This window comes from Lagopus muta, chromosome 7 (genome assembly GCF_023343835.1).
Source record: "Lagopus muta isolate bLagMut1 chromosome 7, bLagMut1 primary, whole genome shotgun sequence".
NCBI classification, from domain to species: Eukaryota; Metazoa; Chordata; class Aves; order Galliformes; family Phasianidae; genus Lagopus; species Lagopus muta.
The window spans coordinates 50,769,713-50,794,346 of NC_064439.1; the positions used below are offsets into that span (position 1 = coordinate 50,769,713).

The 24,634-nt window shown below is 40.2% G+C and overlaps 1 protein-coding gene across 1 annotated transcript; it reads left to right on the forward strand.

The window, feature by feature from the left end:
- The first annotated feature begins 365 nt into the window (after window positions 1-365).
- Window positions 366-23,686, forward strand: STK17A (serine/threonine kinase 17a). The gene is made up of 7 exons (XM_048952260.1): window positions 366-659; window positions 7,623-7,835; window positions 14,842-14,986; window positions 19,919-20,045; window positions 20,746-20,794; window positions 20,911-21,090; window positions 21,896-23,686. Exons 1-7 carry the CDS (start codon window positions 487-489, stop codon window positions 22,227-22,229), a joined length of 1,221 nt encoding a protein of 406 aa, XP_048808217.1. The 5' UTR covers window positions 366-486; the 3' UTR covers window positions 22,230-23,686.
- The last annotated feature ends 948 nt before the right edge of the window (window positions 23,687-24,634 follow it).

A 24,634-nucleotide genomic window follows, 5' to 3' on the forward strand; every position in this document is an offset into this window, starting at 1 on the left:
TCCAGCAAGCGTCGATGAATGTCAACGGCTGCCATTTTTCCCGCATGGAGAAAGCTTTGCTTCATACGCACTCCCATGTCAGATGCCAATTTGTCGGACTGCCCCTCTGCTGCATCTGCCACACGGTATAGCAGCATCACGGTGGGAAGGCTCAAACCCTACCGCCATACCACCGACACGCGCCCCTGTCGCCACGGGCCAGCGTAGCAGCGCACTACTTTCGGGGCAGCCCTGGTGCAACTGCGCTCCCCACGCCCGCCCTCAGCAGGGGGCGCTGCCCGCCGCCGCGCCGCCCCGCGCTCCCCTCCCCCGCGCTCCAAGGTGAGGGCGGCAGGGCGGGGCCCCGTGGCCACACCCACCGCCGGCCGCGCTGTGCCGTGCGCGCCGCGCCCCTCCTTCCCCTGACGGGCGTCGGGCGGGTGGAAGCCGCGCCGAGTCGGGGCGCAGCGCGGCGGGAAGAGGCGTCCCGCCGTCACGGGAGAAGCTATGAGCCCCGAGGAGAAGCCGCCGCCCGGCCGCTCTCGCGACGAGTGCCCGCCTCAGTCCGCTGCCGGCCGCGGCCGAAGGCGAGGCGGTTTGCTGACGGAGATCCGCACGCCTATCCGCACCGAGCCCTTCCAGCAGCGCTACAGCCTCAGCCCCGGCAGGGAGCTCGGCAGGTGGGTGTGCGGCCGCCGCCAGGGCAGCTGCAGGGCGCCGGGCCGGGCACCGCGATGGGGAAGAGGCGGTTTTCCGTTTGCGAAGATGGAACGTCCGGCAGGACGTGCTGCGAGACGAGCTCTCGTTCTGCGCTCCTGGGCGCCCAGCCGCGCGGCTGGGCTGACCGTGGCACACCGCCCTGCTGCCTTACGGCGCTCGGCCCCGCGGCTCGGCGCAGGTGGCGCGGGAGGCTGAGCTCGGTTAGATTCAAAGCTCAGCGGCTCTCAGGAGCTCTGCCGCTCTGCCCCCAAGTAAGGGCTTGACTGGGAGCTGGGCGGCCGTTGGCCTAACTGAAGAATTGGTGAGGGTTCCTTCTAGGGCACGCGGGCACTACTGGAGTGAGTGCTTCTGTGCTGCGGGCAAGGATGCAGACGGCGCAGCCTGAGCGAAGAGTTCTCGGGATGTTTGCGTGCGGTCGCCGGCGGCCGGAGCTGTAGGTGATCTTTATGTAAAGGCTGATTCTGCACCTGTACTTGTGTCGGGATGAGTTATGTGTCTGTTCCGAGGGTGGCATTGCCTTTCTGCAGTAGCAGGATGAGTTTCAGTTCCAGCTGCCTTCCCTCTCTTTATCTCCACAAAGGTTTTCAACTTCCCTTCCAGTACAGAAGTCCCTACTTCTGACTGTGTGTGTTTGCTTTTCCTTCAGTTTCAAATACCTTTTTTGCTAGGTTTGTCTAAAAACCAGCGAGTACTTCACACATGAAGTGTGTGAAGTGAGAGTACTTCCATTAAAGAGAAACTTTTGCTAATCCGCTGTGACAAGTTAAAAAGGCACCTAGAAAGTCTCTCTGGCACTCATATCTCTTTGTATGGCATTTTGTTGATAACGTACACTTAGCAGAAATTATTTTGCTTTTATCTGCTTGCAGAGTGTGCAAACATTTACTTTTGAGTAGGTCTGTCTTTGCAAAGGGCTTGGGCAAATTAGCAACCAAATAGGACAAGGTTTTGCCTAAGACAAAAGGCAGTCCTTGCTCACAGAGCTCATTTAATTTGGCAGCTGAATTTGCTCAGGAAACAGCTATGGAAAAGAACGTTCATACGCTCTGTGTCCATCTCTTTTCCTGTAACAAGGGAACTGCTTAAAAGCTGAACTTGAGATGGGAATTCTGAAGAGAATGTGAACTGTGTACGTTGGGTTTGGAGGAGAGAGCAGGCAGCAGATGCGGCACAAGCTGGGTGTATGAGCTCATCAGGACGCTGCTCGCTGGCCTCCAGCCCGGCTGTCAGTGTGGCTCTGCTGAAAGAGCCTCATGCTCTGCTTCCCATTCCTGCATGTGCAGGTGGTGGGCAGGGGCCAAGAGCACAGCGCACAGCTGGGGCCATGTGGTGATCAAAGAATGGAGAGATGCAGGGCCTGGTGGCTGGCAGGGGTGGCAGTTCTGGACAAGCACTGCTGGAAGAACTGCAGGCTAGCAGGGTAGGAACCTGGTTGTGATGTCACTGAAACAACTTTGGTACGAGACCACAGGAAAGCAGGCTTTGTTATTTCTGCTTGCAGGAAAAAATGGCTTTGGGGATGTAAAGCTTATGTACTCAAATAGGCCTGGCTTGGATGTTGAACAGGCCTTTGCAAGTGTAACCAAATAGAACCTGCTTTTTCTAGCAGTAAATTCAGGGGAAATGCCAAAAGCATGGCTATTCTGGATGGGAAACTTAAGTTGCTGACATTTCAGCCATATTAATTTTATTGTCCCCAAATCAGAGCGTTCACAGATACTTCTTCATTTGACGTTGTATGGTGTTTAATGTTGAACTTTCTGTTTAATGTTGTAAGAATGCCACTTCTGGTCAGCACGCTCTTAAACCATTTCAGCAGTACTCATTTGAGATGAGCTAATCCAAAGATTTGTGCTCTTTGTGCAGGACAAGGCAACAGTTGCTTGACCTTTACCCTTATCATCTGTACGCTGCCTAATTTTACTGTAAAATCAGGAACGGTATTTTAATTATTTTTGTGGTGGCAGCCTTGATGCATATTTCTGAGTATGCGTACGATACACCCTCTGGATGTCTGAGCTCCATATTCCAGAAACACGGCCTCAATCAAAATTTCTTGTCGCTGATTCACATTACCTGCAGCTTCTTTGAAGTGTCCAGTATAATTGTGTTCAGATATTTTGCTCTTTTTCCTCAACAAAATACCCCCTAGATAATTGCACACAAAATACTACTAGGCTATTAATTCCTCAGCTTATTGATGTGGCGTTGCACTCTTTTAATGTCAAACAAGCTAGGCACATGTTGGTAGCCGTAATTTCTGTACTAAAAATAAAACTCCTGGTTCTAGAGGTGAGTTGGAAAAAAGCCTGAACAGTTGGCACTGCTTTTTCTCTGGAACATAAGAGTATTCTTAATTGACTGCTCTAAACCAAGCAATCTTCTGCCAGTGAAATGTGTGTAGTGCATGCCTGTAAAGGTGTATCAAGTTCAATTCAGTTGATTTTCCTCATTCCACTTTTTTTTTTTTTTTTTATAAACAAGCATGTTCTCCACCCAGACCACGAGTAACTATTTTAATCAGCTGAGGAAAACTGAACAAAATAATCATGTGTTCTTCATTTTTTTACTGTGGTTTCATGGAAAAGTAGCCTAGCTCTTGAATTGGTTTTCCAGAATTTCTGGCATAAACTTGCTTCTCAGGTAGCTTTCAGGAGTGCAGATCTTAGTCATACGTGAGTCTTGTGCAGTTGGCTGTATCAGTAAGAATGCAGAGGTATGCTGTCACATTTCTAAGCAGCTGCTGGCTTAGGTGAAACTGTTGGGGAAGTGAGAAGGTGAAGGCAAGGCTTGCAAGCAGCTGACTCCACCATTTGAGAATAAAATTTTGTGAGGAAATATTCACGAACATCAGAAATGGGACCTCCCTCACCTGGCTCTTTGGAAATCGAAAATTGTACTAAAAAATCACCCCCAGGAAAAAAAAAGTTTGACATGAATTGTGTAATAAATTGCATATAGTGTTATGGATCTCAGAAAATTTTTCTAAGCTTTCTGTAAAATAAACATATTAAAGTAGTTGCTACTATCTGTAATAGTGACAGTGCTATTTAGCTCAACTTGAAACTATTACTGTAAGGTTAGTTCTCTGTTTCCCTGAGCCTATGAGAACCAGAATTAGTTGGTGTGACATAAATGCTCTTGTGTATCTGATTTGACATTTGATGTGTGATGCGAGGCTTTTCCTTTCAGCCATACTATGTGCCAGATAAAATAATGCTAATTCTGTTGGCAGTCTTGAAAGATGGCATTAAGCTTCTTTATGATCAGATATGATATCTTAAATCATAATTCTTGACTGAGGCTCTTGTGAAGACTGAGAACAACTTGTTTCCTATTTAAGTCACCCTTAAAAGCGTTTTTGTTTGTTTGGATAACTGATAGTCACTTTTTAACTTTGGAGAGGAACATGAAATACTACCTCTCAAAACTGTTCTTCCTTCAGTGTAGCTCCTTCTTACCATAGCTTCCTTCTTCCCTGGTAGCTCCTCTTAACGTAGCTAAACTGGTAATGCTGTCTTCACAATTTAATAGCAGATCTGTTTCTTGAAAGGAATTTTGATAAGCAACATCTTAAGAAACACAAAGATGCACCATCTGGGTGTACTCTATGGGAAAGCTTTTTCATACCTGTTTTTATTTCTGCCTACTACACAGTCTGTGTCGAAAGGGAAATACTTACAAATTTATCTCTTGGCTTAACTTCTTACTTTGATTTTTTTATTTTTCCAGTGGACGGCATCTTTGGTTCTGAAGTAGTCTCAGATGTGAACCTAGATAGGTGCATAGTGATTAGTTCTGTCAGTTAGAAGTATCATGTTTGTCAAGTCAGATTTTTATTTTTTTTTTTAAGCCTTGAACAACTTGTAATAAATACTTGTCAGCCAGCAGAACTCCTGTGCAGTGTCCTTTCAATTCCATCGCCTAGCCAACTTCTGTCCAGTGCAGTCAGCAGCATGAGTGTGGCCGCACACCGAGGTCTCTCGCTGTTTCTTCCTTTTACTTGAACTTTGTTTTATTTCCTTAGTGACTACTGTGTGATAAATTGGCAACATTTAGCTGATTAACTTGCTTCCAGATAGGTTTTGTACGTAATGCAAAAACAATGCTCTGCCAATTGGAAGGTTTTAAACATTTCTGAACTACTCTTACTAGATGTTTTGGTGGTGCTAGAATTAAAAGCTTTTGACTCTGCACTGGAGAGACGTTCTTTCAGAAGGAAAATGTACCTTTGGAGGCTAAAAAGGCAATGCTCAGGGAGCTACAGGCTGGTGAGCCTCACATCTGAGCCTGGGAAGATCATGGAACAGATTGTCCTAGAAGCTATGTAAGGCATGTACAAGATGAGGGGGTGATCTGAAACAGCCAGCAGGGCTTCACCAGTGGCAGATCATGTTTGACCAATCTGGTGGCCTTCTACAATGGTGTGACTGCATCGGTGGACAGAGGAAGGGTAATTGATGTCATCTGCCTGGACCTCTGCAAAGACTGTTATTTGGTCCCATGCCACATGCTAGTCTCTAGATTGGGCATATACGGATTTGAAAGGTGGACTACTCAGTGGGTAAGGAATCGGTTGGGCGGTTGCAGCCATATTGTTGTGGTCAATAGCTGTGTGTCTGGGTAGAGGCTGGTGATGACATTTGTACCCTGGGGTCAGTCTGGGTACCGATGTTCTTCAGCGTCCTTATCAATGACCTGAATAGTGGGGTCAGTCATGGAATCAGAATCCTTTGAGTTGGAAGAGACCCTTAAAGATCCATCTGTTCCAACTCTCCTGCAATGAACAGAGACCTCTACAGCACAGTATCTGCATAGCTACTAGTCATTAAAATAAGACCCTTTAACAGCAAGTTCTGTTATCTCTTTTTTTTTTTTTTTTTTTAATTACTTTTCTTTCTGCTACTTTTCTACATGAGCACTATTTGGATTTGGTGCTGAAACACAGCTTCAGTAGCAATTTGAGTGCTTTTGATAAATGTGTAACTTTATATTGTACACAAGTGGCTACATCAGGATGGTTGCTCTTGATTGTGGTTAGGATGGCAGTACTGGAGGGATGTTTACTGTTATGCATGATCACAGCCTTCCTAGAACTCTGCTTAAAAGAAACAGCATCCTTGCAGCATTTTGGGAATCAGGAGTGCATGGTCTTTGGAATGTTTCAGTGTTCTCGATGAGCTGTATGTGCTACAGATGCTTGGTGCTTTTTGCTAGATCTGCAGCAGGCACATAGCTGTTAGGCTTTGGGTGGCCATTCTTCCCATGGCATTCTGCAGTTACATCTGTATTCTTTAAACCATTTTATAATGACCTTTTGACTGCACCTTCCTAGTGCTACAAAATCCCATTGTATTTTCATGCATTTGCAAAGCTTTTTTAAAGCATTTTCTTGCTGTTTGTCAGCCTTCATGTATGGGTGTGCTCTGGTCTATTTTCTTATTCCTGTTTTTTTGCAGATAATGGGTGCTTATGCAAAATGTCCTTCCTGAATGACTGTGACTGTATCAGTAGTTATAAATTAGATTGTTTTAGCAGATGACTAGCAGATAGCCACTTTGTGGATGCTTATTACTTAATTCCAGCTGAGCAGTTTTGAAACAAATTTCTGTTATGAGCAGGGTGACCACAAATTCTGTCAGCAGTTACTCTGTGGAAAGCAGTCTGTCACGAGGTTAGGAGCTGGGAGAGTGAGAAATTTGACATGAGCTGAATTAGTTAATTCTGTACATTTCAGCTTGTGCCATAGGAAAGGCAAGACTCAAGTAATTGTATTTCAAATGAGATGAGGACTCTAATTTTATTGGTTTCAGCTACCCTGCAGTAAGTTAAATAAGGAAACAGAGTAAAGGCTCTCCAAGCTATTCCTGCAGCTTTATAAGAAAATGACGACACAAAAGTAAAAATGGTCATTTTGTCTAACGTTATACCTGTATGGTGAGAATTCCAAAAGGTGGCTGTACTTACAGAGATGGGGATTCATCATCACATTAGGTGATGCACTAATTCATAGACCTTTTCATTCTAAAAATCAGTACTGTATGAATGGAATTGAGTGGCTTGGGAAGTCAAGAGCCCAAAACGCTGCGGGGGAAGACTTCTGAAAGTGCTGCGGCGTGTGTTCAGCTGGACCTGCTGGCTTAGTGTAACTCATCCACTGTGTTTTGTCAGAAATGATACCCATTAGCATGGGTCCAGCACTGTGCTCAGTTCTGCAGTGTGTTTGCATTCACTCTGTCATTGCTGCAAGAGCTGTTAGAATGTTTTGTGTTGGCCCCACTTCTCTACTTTTTGAAATGTTTTGTGTTTCTTGAACAATGAGACAAGTGGAGTTTTTAAGAACTGTGAAGCAATCAAAACTATGGCTGTTGTCTTTGCAGGTGCGTCATAGTGAGAGCATGAGGTGCTGTTTTGGAAAACACAGAGAAGAGGATGGATATTCACAGCATAATTAGACTGGGATCTTGAGCACAGTGAAGCTGCTGCCTGCTGTTGCCTTGAATATAGCGGTGGAAATAGTAACTGGACAGATAGTTTGCTTAAGTATAGTCACAGAAAGCATAATTTTCTTGCTTGTATACCATTTTACTAGCTTTTTATGAAAGGCTCAAGGGTGTCTTAATCTCCCTAACTAGCACAGTTCATTTCTGCTGTATGTTTGAAGATTTGGAGTTACTTGAACTGATGCTTTGCTGTTGTAGTTTTCTGTTTTAAAATCGTTATTTTGAATGGAGATGTAACCTTACCTCTTTAGAACAGAGGCTATCACTCAGCAAGGCATCTTTCTAATTTTAGAGCATGTGGTAAAGGTGTCCCTTAAGAGGGATTTAGCTCAGGTTTTCTGAAATATTGATTTACAAGGATTATACTGAGGTTGTCAATAAAGGACTTAGTTCTAACCTAAAATTCTTCTTTAATTTCAGAGGAAAATTTGCAGTGGTGAAGAAATGCATCCAAAAAGACACTGAAAGAGAGTTTGCAGCAAAATTCATGAGAAAAAGAAGAAAGGGCCAAGACTGTCGGATGGAAATAATCCATGAAATTGCAGTCCTTGAATTGGCACAATGCAACCTTTGGGTTATTAACTTGCATGAAGTTTATGAAACTGCAACGGAGATGATTTTAGTCCTGGAATAGTAAGTACTAGTAATAACTTCTGAATAACCTTCAGTAGTATTTGTTAAAAACTGTAGTATAAAAATCTTTTCCACCTGTATGGATAATGTGAAAAACAATTTTATTGCTTGCTTGTCACCTGCTTGAGCTCAAAGAATTGCCAAGAAAATCAGTATTGCAGGAAGTTATTGCAGTCTTGTAATACAGCAGAATGTAAGAAATTTTCCAGTTGTATAGTATCTTTCAAAGCTGAAATATAAACTAAGTACTTAATGAAGAAATTTTTAGTGAAATCTGAACTGTGCATGCTCCACACTGATAGAAGGTGCAGAGAGAAGCAGTACCTGCACAGCCACTGAAGTTTCTGTTATTGCAGTGACAGAATGAAGTCTGTTCATTTTACCAGTGTTGAAAAAGGCATTAAAACTTAACGTCGTATATTTAAATGAAAGCATTGAAACCTGCTGCAACCAAGAGTGAAGAACTTTGTAGTTGACAGCTCGTTTCTACCCTCAATGAAAAACTGTGAATATCTTCAAAATTGACCTAAATAGAATGTTTGTTAGTTTTGAAGATGTTTTGTTGGGGTTTGTTTTTGTTGTTGGCTTGTTAAGGTTTTTTGAGGAGTGAGAGTTGGAATTATTTATAGACAAAGATGATCAGCATCAGAATTTCTAACTTTTCTCGGTGTAGCACTTCTCAAGGTAAACATTCAAGTAAACAGAAGTTTACTTAGTGTTAACTGGGGTAGGATACTTTTAGGGAATTTAGCATAGGAATTTTCCTTCTCTTGGCTGCTCTGTCTGGTTAAGCTATTAAGTATTTCTACTGCAAGCTCTTTCAGGAAGTACGCAAGCTTAGAATTGTAAGCACTCCCATACTACTGCTTGCAGACTGACTAGCTGCTTTTTTCTTAATGTGATACAGACAAGAACTTGTCTTCCACTTGATGGAAAAGGCAAGAGAGCTGTATCAGCATTTACTGGAAGACCTTTTGAGCGTGCTTGCACTCAAGGCATGTCCCAAATATAGCACTCTGGTGTCTTTTTGGAGAAAATAAGACTTGTGAAACTATTTTAAGTCTGAATCTCTCGTATTCTGCATCACCTTGAATAATGACATTTAGCTTGTGACTCTACACTTAAATGTTTTTCTTCCCTGCATCGAGTTTGTTCAGATGGGGGTTTCTGCAGCAGTGAATGCTCATCTGATGCTCCAGAGCCTTAGTTTTTCCTCATGTTGATTCTAAGAGTTAGGCAAATGCTTTTTGCTGTTGAACAGCTCAGTTGAGATCGTGTTCAGACTCTACAGATATAAAATGACTGCGAGAGTAACATGGGGCTCGTAATTGAGCAGTGACTTGACCTACCTGCTAAGTCAGTCTGGTTTGTACAGCTGTTCCCTTTTCTGTTATCAGAAGTGAATGGTGAGAAATCTTGTGCCCTAATCTGATGTTTTTCAGAAGTCAAAGGAAATTTCATCTTTTGAAGTTCAGTGAAATGGAATTAGACTCTGTGTGGTTTTTTTATGAAGGCAAGCTTCTTTCTTGAATGTATTTTTTCCATCTTGTGCAGTTATGCTGTTAGTGATTTATAAAATGTTCCAGTTTTTGTTAGAATACAAAAAGCATAACAGGCTTCTAGAGTCTGATTACCATTACTGGGGATGAAAAAATATATATTTTAAACACTGGTAGTACAGATTTAATGAGAATACAGCTTAAATTTCTGGTTCCCATAGAATACAACACAAGCAGTAGAATTCAAAGCTTGAAACAAGCAATGGAAATTGTGATAATTGTTATGTATAATTGCTGGCTTTCATTTAGAACTCAGTTCTCCTACGAAACATTTTTAATACAAAGTATTAACTACGTTGTTCAGTAGTTAGCATGGTGATTATTTTTACATGCACCAGTCATACCTTGTTAGAGATAAATAGCTGTGTTGGAGTTGTAAATTAAAAAAAAACAACACTCTTTCACTGACTTCAGCAAATACATCTGGATGCTTCTTTAATGTCAGCATGTTCCAGAGGCGTGTTGCAACAGCACAGGTATGAACGCTGGTACATTTCTGACATTCTGTGTGCAAAGGATTAAGGAACGTACCTGGGCTGTAAGCTTCTCTGGGGCATTTTGGTTTCTATTAAGCTTCATGGTCTGTGTGGCAGATCCTTATCATGGGAAGGAGAAAAATGCTTAATCGTTGCCCAGTAACTTTATCTGCTAAGATTTAGAAGTTTCCTCTCTTGAGGTTGGATCTGTTGTAAGGGAGGCCAGCTGTTTCACCTTTGCGGGGAGCAATCTTAATCACATGGAGGATTGTCTTTAAAATACTACCAGCTTTGACAGATAGCATACTTAAAATTGCCCACATAGTGTTAACGTATGTTCCGAGCAATGGAAAACAATGGGGCTTTAGCATTAGTTTAAACTGCAGGATGGCAGAACTCTGTATCCATGCAGACACTGACTTCTTGAGGTTATGTGCAAATGAACTGCAGAGAATTGAAGAGCTAGTCTGAAGGGGTGGTGTGTAAAGCCTGGAATTACCCTATGGAACAGTGACATTTTTCTATTTTAGTGAAAATTGAATTAATAAAAACCAGGGTGTTTAGTGAAAAACATAATAGTCCAGAAAACCTGACATATTCAGATTTCAAAATTGCTTTTTCCTTGCAACTTCTGAGTTCAGTAATTATGTAAAACCTATGACTTTTGATTCTTTTGAAAGAAAAACAGTGCATCTGGTGCTTCAGAGCAGGCATTTTTGTAAGTGTTCATCACTATATGCTTATACATCTGTGTTAGGAATAGATGTTAGCTTGTTAGCGGGTCACATTTTAAACAAACTTGTGTGTAACTTCAAAATCTAGGGAAGTATTGTTGGATGCACAGAACAGGATGTGAGTCGAATAGCTACCTGCTGGAATCTTGTGTGTATATATATATATAGTAGACTTCCATCTTGCTTACTTCAAGCAAGAGGAATGTTACCTCCATCATCTTGAGTTGGTTGGGGTTTATTTGATGTGTGCATGAAGTACTTTTTCCACCTATTGGACCTGTGTAATGTTACTGCTTGTTCTGTGGTGATAATAACTGTGCTGCTCCAATGTTTGCACCTTGTCTACCTGTTAGAACAGTTAACAAAGGTTTAGTACCTAATGGCTATCTCAGATCAGCAGTGGTGTTTTAGGGAGAAACTTTGTTGGTTACCTTGCTCTCTGCATTTCATTCAGCTCTTAGGCTCCTTGATAGGAAAGACCATGGGGGCAGGGGAAGTATGCATGTGTCTGGGAACTGAGAACAGAAAGAAAACAGTCCATGCAGTTTAATGTGCAAGAATGCTTTTCTACTCATATGTCCTCATCAGATATGGATTTTCAGTCATGTCTGTCTTTGGGCGCAGTGGTAAGTTAGGGTAGACCTGCACTGCAGAAATTGTCAGTACTTTTGCTCTCATAGTTGCCATCTAATGGCACACCTCGCTGAGGAGCAGCACAGTGTTAATGCGTTGTGAATGCACTTGAAAGAAGCAGGATGTAGAATTTTGTACAGTGCATGAAAACATCCAAAGGAAAAGGCTCAGTCTCCACTGAATTTAAAGTCAGTGTAGTTGTAACCGTGATTAATGTTCTAGACTTCAGCTGACTTTCAGCTTTTCAGTTATTCTGATAAGAATAACAAAATGTTAGCATGGTTTCAGTGATGAAAAGCACTTGGATTTAGCTTGAGACTAAACAGAAGTTAGTGGTACAACAACAGTACTGTCACAAATACGTGAATTTCTAAGGAGTGCTGGTCACTGCAGCTTTTAAGCTTGGAAATGAATCACATCTTATTTCTACACCTTGCTAAGGGAGTGTGTACTAGAGAAATAACGTATTCTAAACGATTCTTGAGTTTGAAGAAGTTGTGCCCCTAGCTATTTCCTTACCCATCTTTTCCAGAGTAAGGTGACTTGTTCACCTAAATAATTTATTGTCCTAAAGACAATTCTTTTCTTTATTGCCTTCTGTGGAGAAGGGTCAGGGTACCCAGTAACTTGCAGGGCAGTTATTTTATAATTAGCACTATGAAGCAAAACTTATTCAAGATGATTTCTTGGAGGGAAAAAATGAGTACATGGTCAGCACCTGGGAACTATTGGTCTGCAGGAATGCTGAGATCATAGCAATGTTGTGCTTGAAATACTTACAGGTATTTTCATCTCTTCTCTAGATCAGGAATCCTGAATAACTAAATTGAAAATATTGCTAAGCAGCATTACAAAATTTGGCACAGATGTGTAGGAGAATCTTCTAGGAGTTCATTTTGACATTGTGCTTTCAACAGCTGTGACTGAGAGGCTCCCACTCAGCAGACTGTTTCCCTAAAGGAGGCGGTTAAGCTGGCTTCACAGCAGCGATACACAGAGCTGCTCTCAGTAAGGAAGTTTGCAAATTTCCCGTGTTCTTCTAAAGAATCACTAATTCTAGGTTCAAATGTGGCAATTTTGAGATGAAGTGAATTGTCTGGAAGCAGTTTTTCTATCTACGTCCTAAGTAGAGAAGTTGATTTATTTAAAAAAAAAAAAAAAAAAAAACCCACTGCATGTTTAAAACTTTTTTTTTTTGCCATGTGAAACTTCTTTGTAAAGCAAAATACTGTTGTATGGTGGCTGGTACAGCCATGTTTAAGTCATGAAGTGGATGTGCATGTCCAAAGGCTTTATTTGTTTGGCTCACTTCTGAAGATGCCTAGGTTCATCATCTTTGTAAAATGACTGCAGATTACTTAAAACCATTCAGAAATAAAAGTATTTTTTGTATCTAGTGTCTGCTACTCTCATTATCTTGTTTTTTTTCATTTCAGTAATGGGATGTTTTGTTTCAACTTCTTCTTGCTTTGATTTCTAAGAAAATTAATTCCAAGTTACTTAAGTGTAACATTAAAATTCTGGGTAGCTTGTGGTTTAGCTTGGTGTCTACTTCTAGTGTTCTAATTTGTAAGCATATGTGTATAAAATGGGCATACAGCAAATAGGGCCTTATGAGGCCTACCTCATGCTGATTCTCAGCTGAGTTTATAAAAGCTTATTAAAGAAAGAAGTGTGATCCTGTTTGGCAGCTGTTTTGGGGAATGAGTCCTATGTCACACAGATAGAAATGACAGAATTGATGCTTTTCTTGTTGCAAGTGGCAGCGAAATTGCAGCAAAACCCCAGCCTTGCTGCTGTAAAACAGATCAGTAGTTTTGGTAGTAGGGTTTTCACTAAATGTATGTTAAATCAAAATGCTACAAGGAATTAAATCAGTCTTCCAAGTAACCTAAGAATGACATTCTTAAAAGGGAATTTGTTTCTTTCACTGGTTACAGAAGGTGTGTTAATGTATTTATCTTGAAGTTCCAAGTGATGTTGCTTTTTTAAAAAAGGAATGTGATTTAAAATGCTAGAATAAATGATCTCGCCTCCATTTTAAACAGGTAATTAGTATCTGAGTCTGCCCAAAGCTAGAATACAGCTGTCTTTTCCTTGAATTAAATAAAAACATGCTGAAGAAATGTACTGACCAGTGTCAGGAGGGCATGCGTTTTTCAAGAGTTGTATTAACACTCCCTTCATGAAAACTGCTCTCATTCTGTAGTTACGCCATCTTTGGTACAGGATTAAGAAAATAGGCTTTTTTTAATAGGCTTGTTTGAAGGAAAAAAAAATCTTATTTTAATAAAGCAAATTGTACTGCTGTGTCAGTTAGCCGATGTAATGAGCAGAAATGCAAAGCTCTGTGTGAAAAGTTGAGTTGTAACCATCTTCTAAATTTATCTTTTTCTTGCAAGACAATCTCCAGGAGAGTTTTAAATAACATGGGGCTATCTGGGAAGGTAAAATAAAAAGAAATAAAGGCACAAGGGCCACATCAACCAAGTTAGTATTCATAAAACTAAAAAATTGAACATATTTAAGTGATTATTTTTTTTTTTTCCTCTCAGAGTCCGTAATCCAGATTTACCATTTTATAGAACTGCCTTGTTTGTTTGTCTGGTCCCTGTTTGAAAATGCCTTTCTCTTCTGGGTGGCTCAGGTATTATAACTTATCATAAGAAAGCAAGCCGGGGTAGCAGTTGTTGTTATTTCCCAGTAAAGATCAACACTTGGGCGAAGTCCTTGTGAGGTAATGAAGACAGCTGTCCTCGGGGGGTTTCACTGTCTGTCACTCAGCTGATTATGGGATTTCACACACAAGTTGATTTCATCTACACCCTGAGCAGTAGCAATTCAGCAATCCATGTGTGCAAGCACCCCATTCTCATGGTTTTTTGCCCATTCTTGTCCTAAGATGGAACCTCTGTTATGCTTATTTCTGTTGCTACAGAGATGATCTTGCATGTTGCTTTGGAGTACTTGAAAAACATTCGCTCATCTGTAGTTATTTTCCTATTTTTTTTGTTATTTATTTAAGCACATTTAGGCAAAAGATAAGGAAGCTTATCTTATCAAGCTCTGAGAGCTAAAACTTTCAGTATTTTGAGATGAAAGCCGTGTAGAAACTTAATGTGTCCCAGTACACCAGATTTTTCACAACAACTCCATTATAAACTTTAGGCTTTTCTGAGTCTGTACAAAGTGTTTTGAGGAGAGTTAGGAGCAGAATTGTTTTGCATTGAGTTTATGCAAGCTTACTTTGGCCAAATTTCCATATAGCTTAATAGAAATAGCAAAAGACACATCTTTGGTAAGTGCTGCCTTTAAACAAATGTGGCATTCATCTCTTGAGCACGGTCAGTAACATTTCCAAAATAGTCTCAACGGTTTCTGTGGAATCTACTTTACTTAAGTCATGGAATATTAATCTTTGCTTCTTTTGAAAGCTGTCATACTGACATGGCAGTCTTCCTAGGCCATTAGAGCTTGCAAAATGTTTAATAACTGAAAATATCACCATTGGATGATACCACCTGCTGATCTTTTCTGTGCTGGTGTAATAAAATGGGTGCTCTAGCTTAGTGTTTGAAATAATAACATTCATGCTGTTCTGTAGTGCTGCTGGAGGTGAGATCTTTGACCAGTGTGTTGCTGAAGGAGAGGAGGCCTTCAAAGAGAAAGATGTGAAACGACTTATGAAGCAGATCTTAGAAGGAGTTTCATTCTTGCACAGAAACAATGTTGTTCATCTTGACTTAAAGGTAAACTTGTTGCAGTACTTTTCATACTTCTTAACTGCTGGCTTCCTTACTGGTCTCATCATGCTAAGGACACAATTTTATGCTAAGAAATGGGTTTCTTTGTTATAAGAAATCCAGAGTATTGCATATAGTTTAGATGTAAGTTGTAACCCAGGGCTCCAGAAAATTATTTTCCATTTTTAGTATGCTAAAACTAATTTTATACAGCTTTCATCCGTATGTTCTTATTAATCAAAGCAATTTTATTCTGAGGTTGAACTACTTTTCTAAGCAAACCAGTATTAAAAGCATTTGTGTTAAAATTGTCTAATACTCCTACGTGTCTAATTCCTCTATTTTTTACTCAGTAGTAAGGCACCACACGTTTTCTGTTGCCAGAATCCTTATTTATACTTCATTGCACTTTTGTACAAAGCTACCAGTAGATTCCTATATCAAGCTCTACATACCTTACATTTAACAGAAAATCATGAACCATTCATCAGATGGAGCAGAAAATGTGTAACATTTGTACACAAATATCTCATCTGTTTGTTTGTGTTACCATTTATTTAAATCACCCTAGAGTGCTTTAAAACTTTGTGACCCATTGATTTAGTCACGCATATCAAATAAGTGTACTAATATTTAATGAGAATCTCCTAGCAAGTGGCAAGTGTCCAAAAGGACTGAAGTTCTGGTATGTTTATAGAAGGTACTCAGGTTTCTGCTGTGTCTGTACATTGACTGTGCTGGCCAAAAGTATTTCCACTGAATTTCCTTGAAGCAACGTATGTGAAATTAGAACGTGTCTTTTGTGGACAATCTATGTACGTTTTTGAAGTTAAAGCTGTGGTGTTCCTTAGCCCTGGCATCTGGGTGTCTAATAAGAAATTGCTGTGTTTTTATGTTATTGCAGTACTTAATTGTGAAAGTACGCTGGAGAGTTGATTCCAGCTTGCAAACAAGTTGCTTTCTCAAAGCTTAGAAGAAAGCTTGCTCAAACAACTCCAACTGAGCAGAAAAGCTGATGTTGTAAAATCGAACATGTCCAGTTGTCAGAGGCTAAGAGACCCAATATTGCTTTGCTAGCTTTAAAACATAAATAGTTGGGTGTAAATAAAACATAATTAGTTGGGTGCTGGTCTTTGTGATTGCTTATTAACCCATTGGTTCTACCCCCAGAAGAAGAATTTGTTAAAATGGCCGTGAAGATGAAACTGTAAGCTTGTTGTCTTAGTCTTGTATTATAAAGCTGATCAACTGGATCTGTGAGGCTGACAGCTTGCTGTTGCTACTGTCTGCCTTTTTGCTAGCTGCAAAACTTTCATATGAGAAGAACTGAGTATTTTGATGTGGCTTAGCAGCGTTGATGCCCAATTATTTCTTTCCAAAAGTGTGTCTCTTGTGAAACATGGCTGAAACTTCATGTGTTTTTAATAGCAAAATACAATAACGTATAATCCAGTTTTGTCTCAGAGAAGAGCAAATATAATGCTGCTGAGTGTAAATTAAAAATCATTCAGCAACATTGTTTTGATTTTATTTAATTTGCAGGGTGTGCATAGAGCGTAGTTGGGAGTCTTTCGTCTCCTCTTAATGGCACATAAAAGCTGCAGAGAAAGGGAAGCTTCTTTTTTTCATCAGCTGTTTGACTTGATTGCGTTTGGTAAAACTTAATTAGTTAGGAATGGAAAAGAGCATAAATTACAATAAAAAAGTAGGTAAGTTGGGGAAGGACTGGCTACTGCTTGTCTGAGACAGATAAAGCTGCACATGGCCAATTAACTGCTTTAAGCAGTGCAGTCCTGTAGTGTGTGTTACTCTGCTTATCCAACAGGCACCTTTTTCCTTCTGCGTGGTTCCCAAGATGTTGTGTGCTGTGAGGAATTAGCAGAGTTGTAATTTGAAAAAGCCTTGGGTGTCACTTTATACTAATGTTCAGAAGGTAGGATAATTGAATGATGGAGGAGGCAGTGTCTTGTTGAGGACATTTCAACTGCATCATGCTTTTTTTTAATCAGTATTCCAAGCGGATTAAGATTGAATGCTTAACTATTTTTACACACAATGTAGTCAGGATATTCCAACCAATCTACTTTCCCAATTTGTTCTTATAATTCATTGTGTAATTCCTGTTTTCAGGAAGCTTGGCCACAATTTTCTCTGCACAGACGTGTAGAAACAGATGATAAAACTTCTGACAACTATTAGCTGCCAAAATGTACTGCAGTACTCAAGGGTTTCATGAAAAAATTTCCTCATTTAAGAACTATCTGCCAAAAAAGTCATATCATTTGTTCTGTGTAGAATTAGATGGTTAACTTCATTAATTTTTCAGGTTACTTTAATTATGCATCTTTAGTCTTACTCTTTTGAAAGCCAAAATTTACAAGAAATACTATAGCCAAACTCTGATAGAGACTTCTAGAATAATGGAAAATATGCAGTATATGGACTTTGCTGTTATCATCAGTTTATAAGACTTCAAAACCTACTTGCAAGGTAGGTTTGAAGGGTGTCCATTTTACTAAGCGCACTTGTTATAAATGATCTGTGCAACTTATCTCAAAAGCTAGACGAGAACAGATCTTTGTGTGTATCATCTTATTTTGTCCGTACACTGAAGTTCAGAACTCAGGAGAGCTGTGCTCTCTTTCATGTGACAGTAGTAATCTAGCTTACTGATAGATGTAAGATTGGCCAATGTTTACAATAACAACTTATGCTTTTCACTTGTACACGATGCTAGAGGCACAACCAATTCCTAAAGGCCAAGAATCTGATGCTGATAGTATGTCTAGAAAAATTCAGCTCCGTTCATTTTCTTTTTACCATCTTTCCTAAGGTACATGTTTCTAGTGGTGCTAACGTGGCATTAGGGTAGACTTGTGTGGCCATATAACGTGAACTCTGTCTGCATGCTGATCCTGTAAAGTGGTCCATTCAGTCTATTTTTTGTTCAGTATACGTCATGCAAGGATCTGAACTAGAACCTGTAAGCCTCTCTGCAGTAGGGAGGAAGGCTGATAAATGTTGCTATCTGCCAGTTTACATTAACCATGTCATTGCTGTTTGGGTGCAAGGCCCTTTGCAAAATGGCTGGTAAGCAAGACTCTGGCCTGGCTGGGTATCTCTGGTCTTTGCAGGAGATCAACGTACAGTCAGGCCTAGATATATTAGAGCAGTGTGAAAAATGAATAAATAAAAAGGAGAAATCACTGTATAGGTGTAAGAAAATGATCTTCCTCTTCCTTAAGTTTTAGAGTAATTGAGTGCTGATGGCAGTTCTAAAGCTACAGCATCTTTGGGATTTAAAGCTGGGTTTGCACTGTTGCTCATTTGAACCTTGTAGTAGTTCCTTAAAAGAAGAATCCTGGTGTTATTTCAGTACAAATAGATTTAGGGATGGTTTGCACTGCAGACAATTTCTTGCCATTAAAAACTTTTCCTCATTTAAATATAGAGAGCAAATGCTTTTCTCATGCGTTCTCTTTGCCCCTTCAGAACATGACTAAATTTCCCACTGAAGAAGAACATCTGAGAGGCTTATTAAGGAGGCATTGCCACCTTTTTCTTTTTTTCAGATGTTTGCTTTTCTAATACAAATACAGAATAGAAAATGTGAGTATGGTAATATACAGCTCCAAAATCCTTTGTATGGCCACCAGTTTATAAGCAGAAGTAAGCTACTGTTAATGCATACACTTAGAAATAGAAAATAGACATCTTGGAGTTCCTTTTAAATAATGTGGCTTAACTTTACAGGAATTAAAGAACTTGAATTTATTGCTTCTTTTAGCAAGAAGAGCCAGGCCAAGATTTTAATGTGTTCTTGTACAGCTTTATTTCTGTTATCAAGAGGAAGGATGTTAATGTGAGATCACACCATCACATTCATGGGAATGAAAAAATGAAAAAAAAATGAAAAAACAGGAGAAAACTGTAGATATTGGTGTTATTCCAGTTGGACTGTATCCCTCAGTGGTTGCTTCTCTGTTCATACTCACTTGTCCTCCTCCCTTTTCAATCCAAGTTCTCAGGAAATAAAGCCTTCATGGAAGTCAGGCTTACCAGAAGCGTGAACATAGTGTGAAATGTCAGTGTTCCTGCTTGCGGAAGTTAATGACAGCACAGTGTAACTACTGGCCCAGTGTGGGGAGACAGGGACTTGGTCTGGCAATGATATGCTTCAGTTGCTTGAAACTAAGACCCCCTGTCTAAAGTTTTAAGATTTTTTTAAAATATTTTTTTAAACCCAGCAGCTGCCATTCAAAATAGAAGGCAAGGGACTTCTGAATGACTGCAGAGTTTGTGTTGAGGAATGGCAGCCAAGATCTAGTGACATCAGAGCAAACAAGCTTATCCAACGTGATGCTCTTAAAAACCTGTTTTTCAGGCTGCTGTATTTTTCTTTTTACTGTTCTTCAGTTAGTATTCTGTAATACAATTGTTGGAACAAGATTGAGGTCAGTTGCATCAGAGTTTCTTTAAACGGGTATAGGCAAAAAACTTTCGTAACAGTTTAAAAAACATGAACTTGAGTGTTTTTGGACGCTTAAACAGGAGATATCTTATACCAGGAAGAAACAAGGAGGGAACGTTGGATGGAACAAGGAGGGAAGAAAGGTGGTATGAAGGACTAAAGGTACAAATGTGAAAATCTTCATATCCTTTTGCTAAATGGTAGTTACTGGTGTGTCTTTTGTATGAGTTCTAAGCTAAGAAAGGCAGATGCTTAATTTTCACTTCTTAACTGAAAATCCTGCTGCTGCTTTGAGCCAGTTTGTCTCTTCAAGTCCACCTTTGATTTAAAAATGAGAAAATAAAAGTCCTGGGTACTGTATGTGTTACGGAACGTATCGTTGTTATTCTAAAAGAATTATGCAATTTTATGGTGCCGCAGACTTAAGATTTTGGTGATCTCGAACATCTGCTTGCTTTGCTTTTCAGCCACAAAACATTCTGCTAACCAGTAAGTCTCCACTGGGAGACATAAAGATAGTGGATTTTGGCCTTTCCAGGATAGTGAAGAGCAGTGAGGAATTAAGAGAAATTATGGGAACTCCAGAATATGTGGGTAAGTTGTTCCTACAATGGTGGTGTAGCCTTAAGGAGGAGGGTACTGTCAGCAATGGAGAATTGTCTCAAAACTTGATGAATGCCACACTGGCTGTGTAATTCCTGTGTCAGAAGATCAAGTCATTAAAAGTGATACTGCTGTAGAAGCTGGAATCACCAGACTAGTAACTGACAATTCTGTGCCTGTGCTGAAGATGAGTACACACTTCAAACAAATCTGAGCAGTGACGACAAGTATTACTTGGCTGAGAGGTTGAAAAATGCATGCTCTTACTGGGCATGGTATTTTAGCCTGGTGGGCTTTGTGTCCATTTCACTAAGAAGTAAAATCGTTTCAGGCTTTGAAAAACATTGTTATATATAGCATATCCTTTGTGGGTGTGGGTTTTCATGCTGCAGTGTGGCATGTTGGATAGTGAAATTGTTTTTCAATAGGAGGTTTGTGTAAAGCATTCTTAATTGGTAAAGAGATGATCGTTGCTTCTGAAGATGACAGTAAAAAGCATTTTTCTTTTTACCTGAAACTAACCAATGACAGTAATAATTTAAAGAACTTGAATATAAATACCTATTTATAAGCCACTTGAAGCATGACAGTCTTTTATTAAAAATTTTTCCACGTGCCTGCTTCTGCACTCTTAAATACAGTATCGTGTCTGGGTATGAGAAAAAATATAACTTTTTTTTTCCCTGAACAGCTCCTGAAATTCTGAGTTATGACCCAATCAGTACAGCGACCGACATGTGGTGAGTTGAACAAATGATCACCATAACACTGTTGGAATGCTTAAAAAGAAAACAGCCAAGACAGGAAAAGCCAAACACAAAACAACTGGTTTTTTTGTATTTTGCTTTCAATTCAGGAGCATTGGAGTACTGGCATATATTATGCTAACAGGGATATCACCCTTCTTAGGGGATGACAAACAAGAAACATTCTTAAATATATCTCAAATGAATGTAAGTTACTCTGGAGAAGACTTTGACCTCATATCAGAGTCTGCTGTGGATTTCATGAAAACTTTGCTGGTGAAGAAACCTGAGTAAGTATAACACACAGCTCTTCAGCTGCCCTATGCATAGACATTTTAATGCGAATACTTGAATTATTTTTTTTTGAAGTACAAGGCAACTTTAGGCAATATTACTTTTCATACACATTAAAAGAGTTCTCCATATCCCTCCTGACTTGCATGTTCTGAATGTATCCAACTACAGCAATTAGAATTGAAGATTGCAGAAGATTCAGAAGATTGGAAATGCAGTGTAGTGTGGTGCAGTATTCTGGCTTTCGATGTGTGTGCCCTGCTGGTGTCTCTTATGTGAGCTGTGCTTTGAGTCTTCTGTTTCTGATGTATTAGTAGAGCGCCTTACTCTTAGTCGTTCAGTAGTATGCTTTTCTTAGGGGGGGCAAATTGGAAGTTCCAGCTCTCAAAACAGAAGTTGTACTTTCTGTGCAAGTTCCAGAATTCTTCTCGTGGCATCTCAACCACCAGAGTTGCCTACTGTATCTTGGTGGTTTAATTGATTGAGTTTTGTTGGTGTTTGTTTGTTTGTTTGTTTGTAGAAATACTTGAATGTAAATATGGCATGATTTTCATAAATTTAAGGAAAAAGACAGTTGCTCAGAAGTATGGTAAACTGTGGTATTTAAGATTCTATGAACTCCTTTATTTCAAATATTAACAGTTTATCTTCTTGGACTGTTGGTCTTTTGGGGTAAAAAGTAGCTATCAGAACATTTTTAGTAATTCTATCAGTCCAGTACGTTCATTTCCTTAGAAGAAAACTGTACGAGTATCTTACTAAATTTTAAGTTCACGGGGACATTTCTTTGTTCCTTTGCAGGGAACGAGCAACTGCTGAGGAATGTCTCCAGCACCCCTGGTTAGAACAAAGTGAGGAACCTACTTGCAGGGCCTGGAATAAGAGCACAGGAGGGGAGAACGGTGATGTCGTCCAGAAAAATGCAGATTCTGCCTCTGAAAAAGCTGGAGATGTTGAGAAGGCTGAAGAGGAAGAATCGATGATGACAGAAGAGCTAATTGTAGTAGCTTCATATACGCTGGGACAATGTAGGCAGTCAGAAAAAGAAAAAGCAACTGAGCAGAAAGCCATTTCCAAACGATTTAAGTTTGAGGAACCATTGCTGCAAGAAATACCAGGAGAATTCATTTATTGAACTGTGTGTTACTTCATAGCAGTGTTTTCTACTAAGCAAAATATCCTAGCCAAGGAAATCTCTGATATGCAATGAATGTTCTAGATAAAAGGAAACGTTGATAGGTGGCATCTAAGGAGAATGTGCCAAGTTTTTAATTTCATGGAAGAAGTAAACAAGATTTCAAGTGGCTGGCAGGAATTTAACAAAGATGAAAGCTTATTTTTGTTTGTAATTTTTATTTCTGTTTTTGTTTTTCTTTTTGCCTCTGGATAGAAGACAAATTCTGTTAATTGCTCTGATGCTCTGGAGAAGTTGAAGAGTTTCAGTGGCAGATGTCAAGAGAAGTATATTTTAGGATATGTTTTCTCACGCAATGCAAATATTAAACGCTGGGTTTTCCTCACATATTTCTTAGCACTCCTGACTTCAGTGGATGTATCTGCTGATCTAAAAAATACATGAGATAATTCGACTGGTTTGACAGATTTCAAAACTACAGTACGTATGTATTTACATTTTTATCCCATCCGAAGACTTGGATTTAGCATGTAGTCAAACAGCGAGCTAGGTTTCTCTAGCAAGAGTGCAGATGTCCCACAGGTAAAGACCATCTCATCAGTAGGCGATTCCAGAAACAGCAGTGTCTTTGGGAGCACAGTAAGGTTCTGCTCTGGAGAGCGGTGAGTCTCCCCAGGCAGTCTCTTGAGAGCCCACAGGCTGCTGCTCCCTCTGTCTCCTGTTTTGGGCCAGGTGCACCAACAGAACCCAGCTCGGTGTGTCTGCACACTGCTGATGAGTGGGTGACAAAGAAAATGACCAAGTCATTTGCAGCAGTTATTGAAGTTCTCACTCCTTGCTTCAACCTTTTAGTTCAGGCAGTTTGTCCATCTATGGTAAACCAGCCCTTAATTTCTGCCCCCGCTTCCCTGCCCTCCCAAACCCAACTGAGGTTTTACTGGGAGCCGGAGGTCATCGCTGCCTTCCTTTTGTTCTGTTCTAAGTGCTGCTTTAGGAAGAAAGAAGCATCCTTAGGCTAAATTGCATAACCTTTTTCAGCATAGCTATCAGATGAGGAAGAAAATGCTATAACCTCTGCAACAATGAAGCACAACTCATACCTCGTGCTTCCTAATCACTCCCCCTTAGACACTTGGAAAAACCGTATGTACACGATGGGGCGGAGTTGGGTTAGGAGCAGTATGGATGGGTCACAGTTCTCAGTGGACACAGTCCCTCACAGAATAAAACCAGGACTAACCGGGCATCAGAATTGACTGGTTTTTGCAATGTATGGATATCTGAGGATCTTGGACTGAGTCCTGGTTGTCTTAGAAATCTTTCATATTGATGCTGTTCCAAAGTTTAATTTTTATGTAATTGAAATTTAGTGGTATTATATTGCATACTGTTAACCATTCAACTATTTATTTGGTTTCCATGTGCCATTCCTTTATAATAAACTCTGACAAAAGTTTTCTTGCTGTAAAACAATGAATAGAAACTCTTAAGATAGTGTTTGGGTTCTTTTGTTTTGTTTGTTTGTTTGTTTGTTTTTCTTCCTTGTTGCTGCAAACTTTCTTGTTTCAAATGTACTGGGAATGTTCTAACTGTAGGGAGCAGGAGATTCAGCATTTTGTCATTAGCATTTGTTCGTCACACAAAAGTGAAGCAGCTTATTAGCAGCGCAGACAGTGGTGCTGTGATGTGGTTAGCACTGCTTGTAAGGGTGGAGGGCAGAAAGCACTCGGAAAGAAGAAATCTGAACGAGAAGCAGTGTGACACTGAATGGGGCAGTGTGAATTTTTCCATCACGTTTCACTGGCAGGGGTCTGCTTGCCACCACTTGAAGGCACCTGGGTTAAACCGTCTTATCAGGCTTCATCTTCTGTGGAGCCGCACCATCCTGCTCCTTTGAGACCTTTATGTAGGGAAGCAACCAGTAGTCCTTGAGTAATCAAGGTAGGGTGTGTTGTAATGCAGAGATGCCTTTCATACTCTGTAGAAATCAGACATTCGCTTTTTTATTTTTCTCCTTGTATTGAAAAGCTACCACCATGATTTCCTTTGATTTCTGGGGCTGGCAATTAGCAGAAGTTGAATATGAATCTTTAGGCTAATGGAGCACTTATGTTATCTGGGCATCTCTGGTAGAGAATGGCAGCTGTGCTGTTGTGTGTTGCTGATCCTCCCTGCAATGCTGATCTTTAAGACAAAAAGTGCTCTTCATTTCTTTTACAGCTTAGCCATTTGCCCAAGGCTGCTTGTCTGGGGGACATTAACTTCTGCAGTTCACCTGTGAATCTTCCGGTGTCCTTCAGTCCAACTTTGATTTTCTTCACATCTGTATTTCCTTGCTTTTATAAAGCTTGAGCAAGGCACTGAGAGCGAAGCATGGTCATGTTCCACCCTTAGAAAGCTAACCT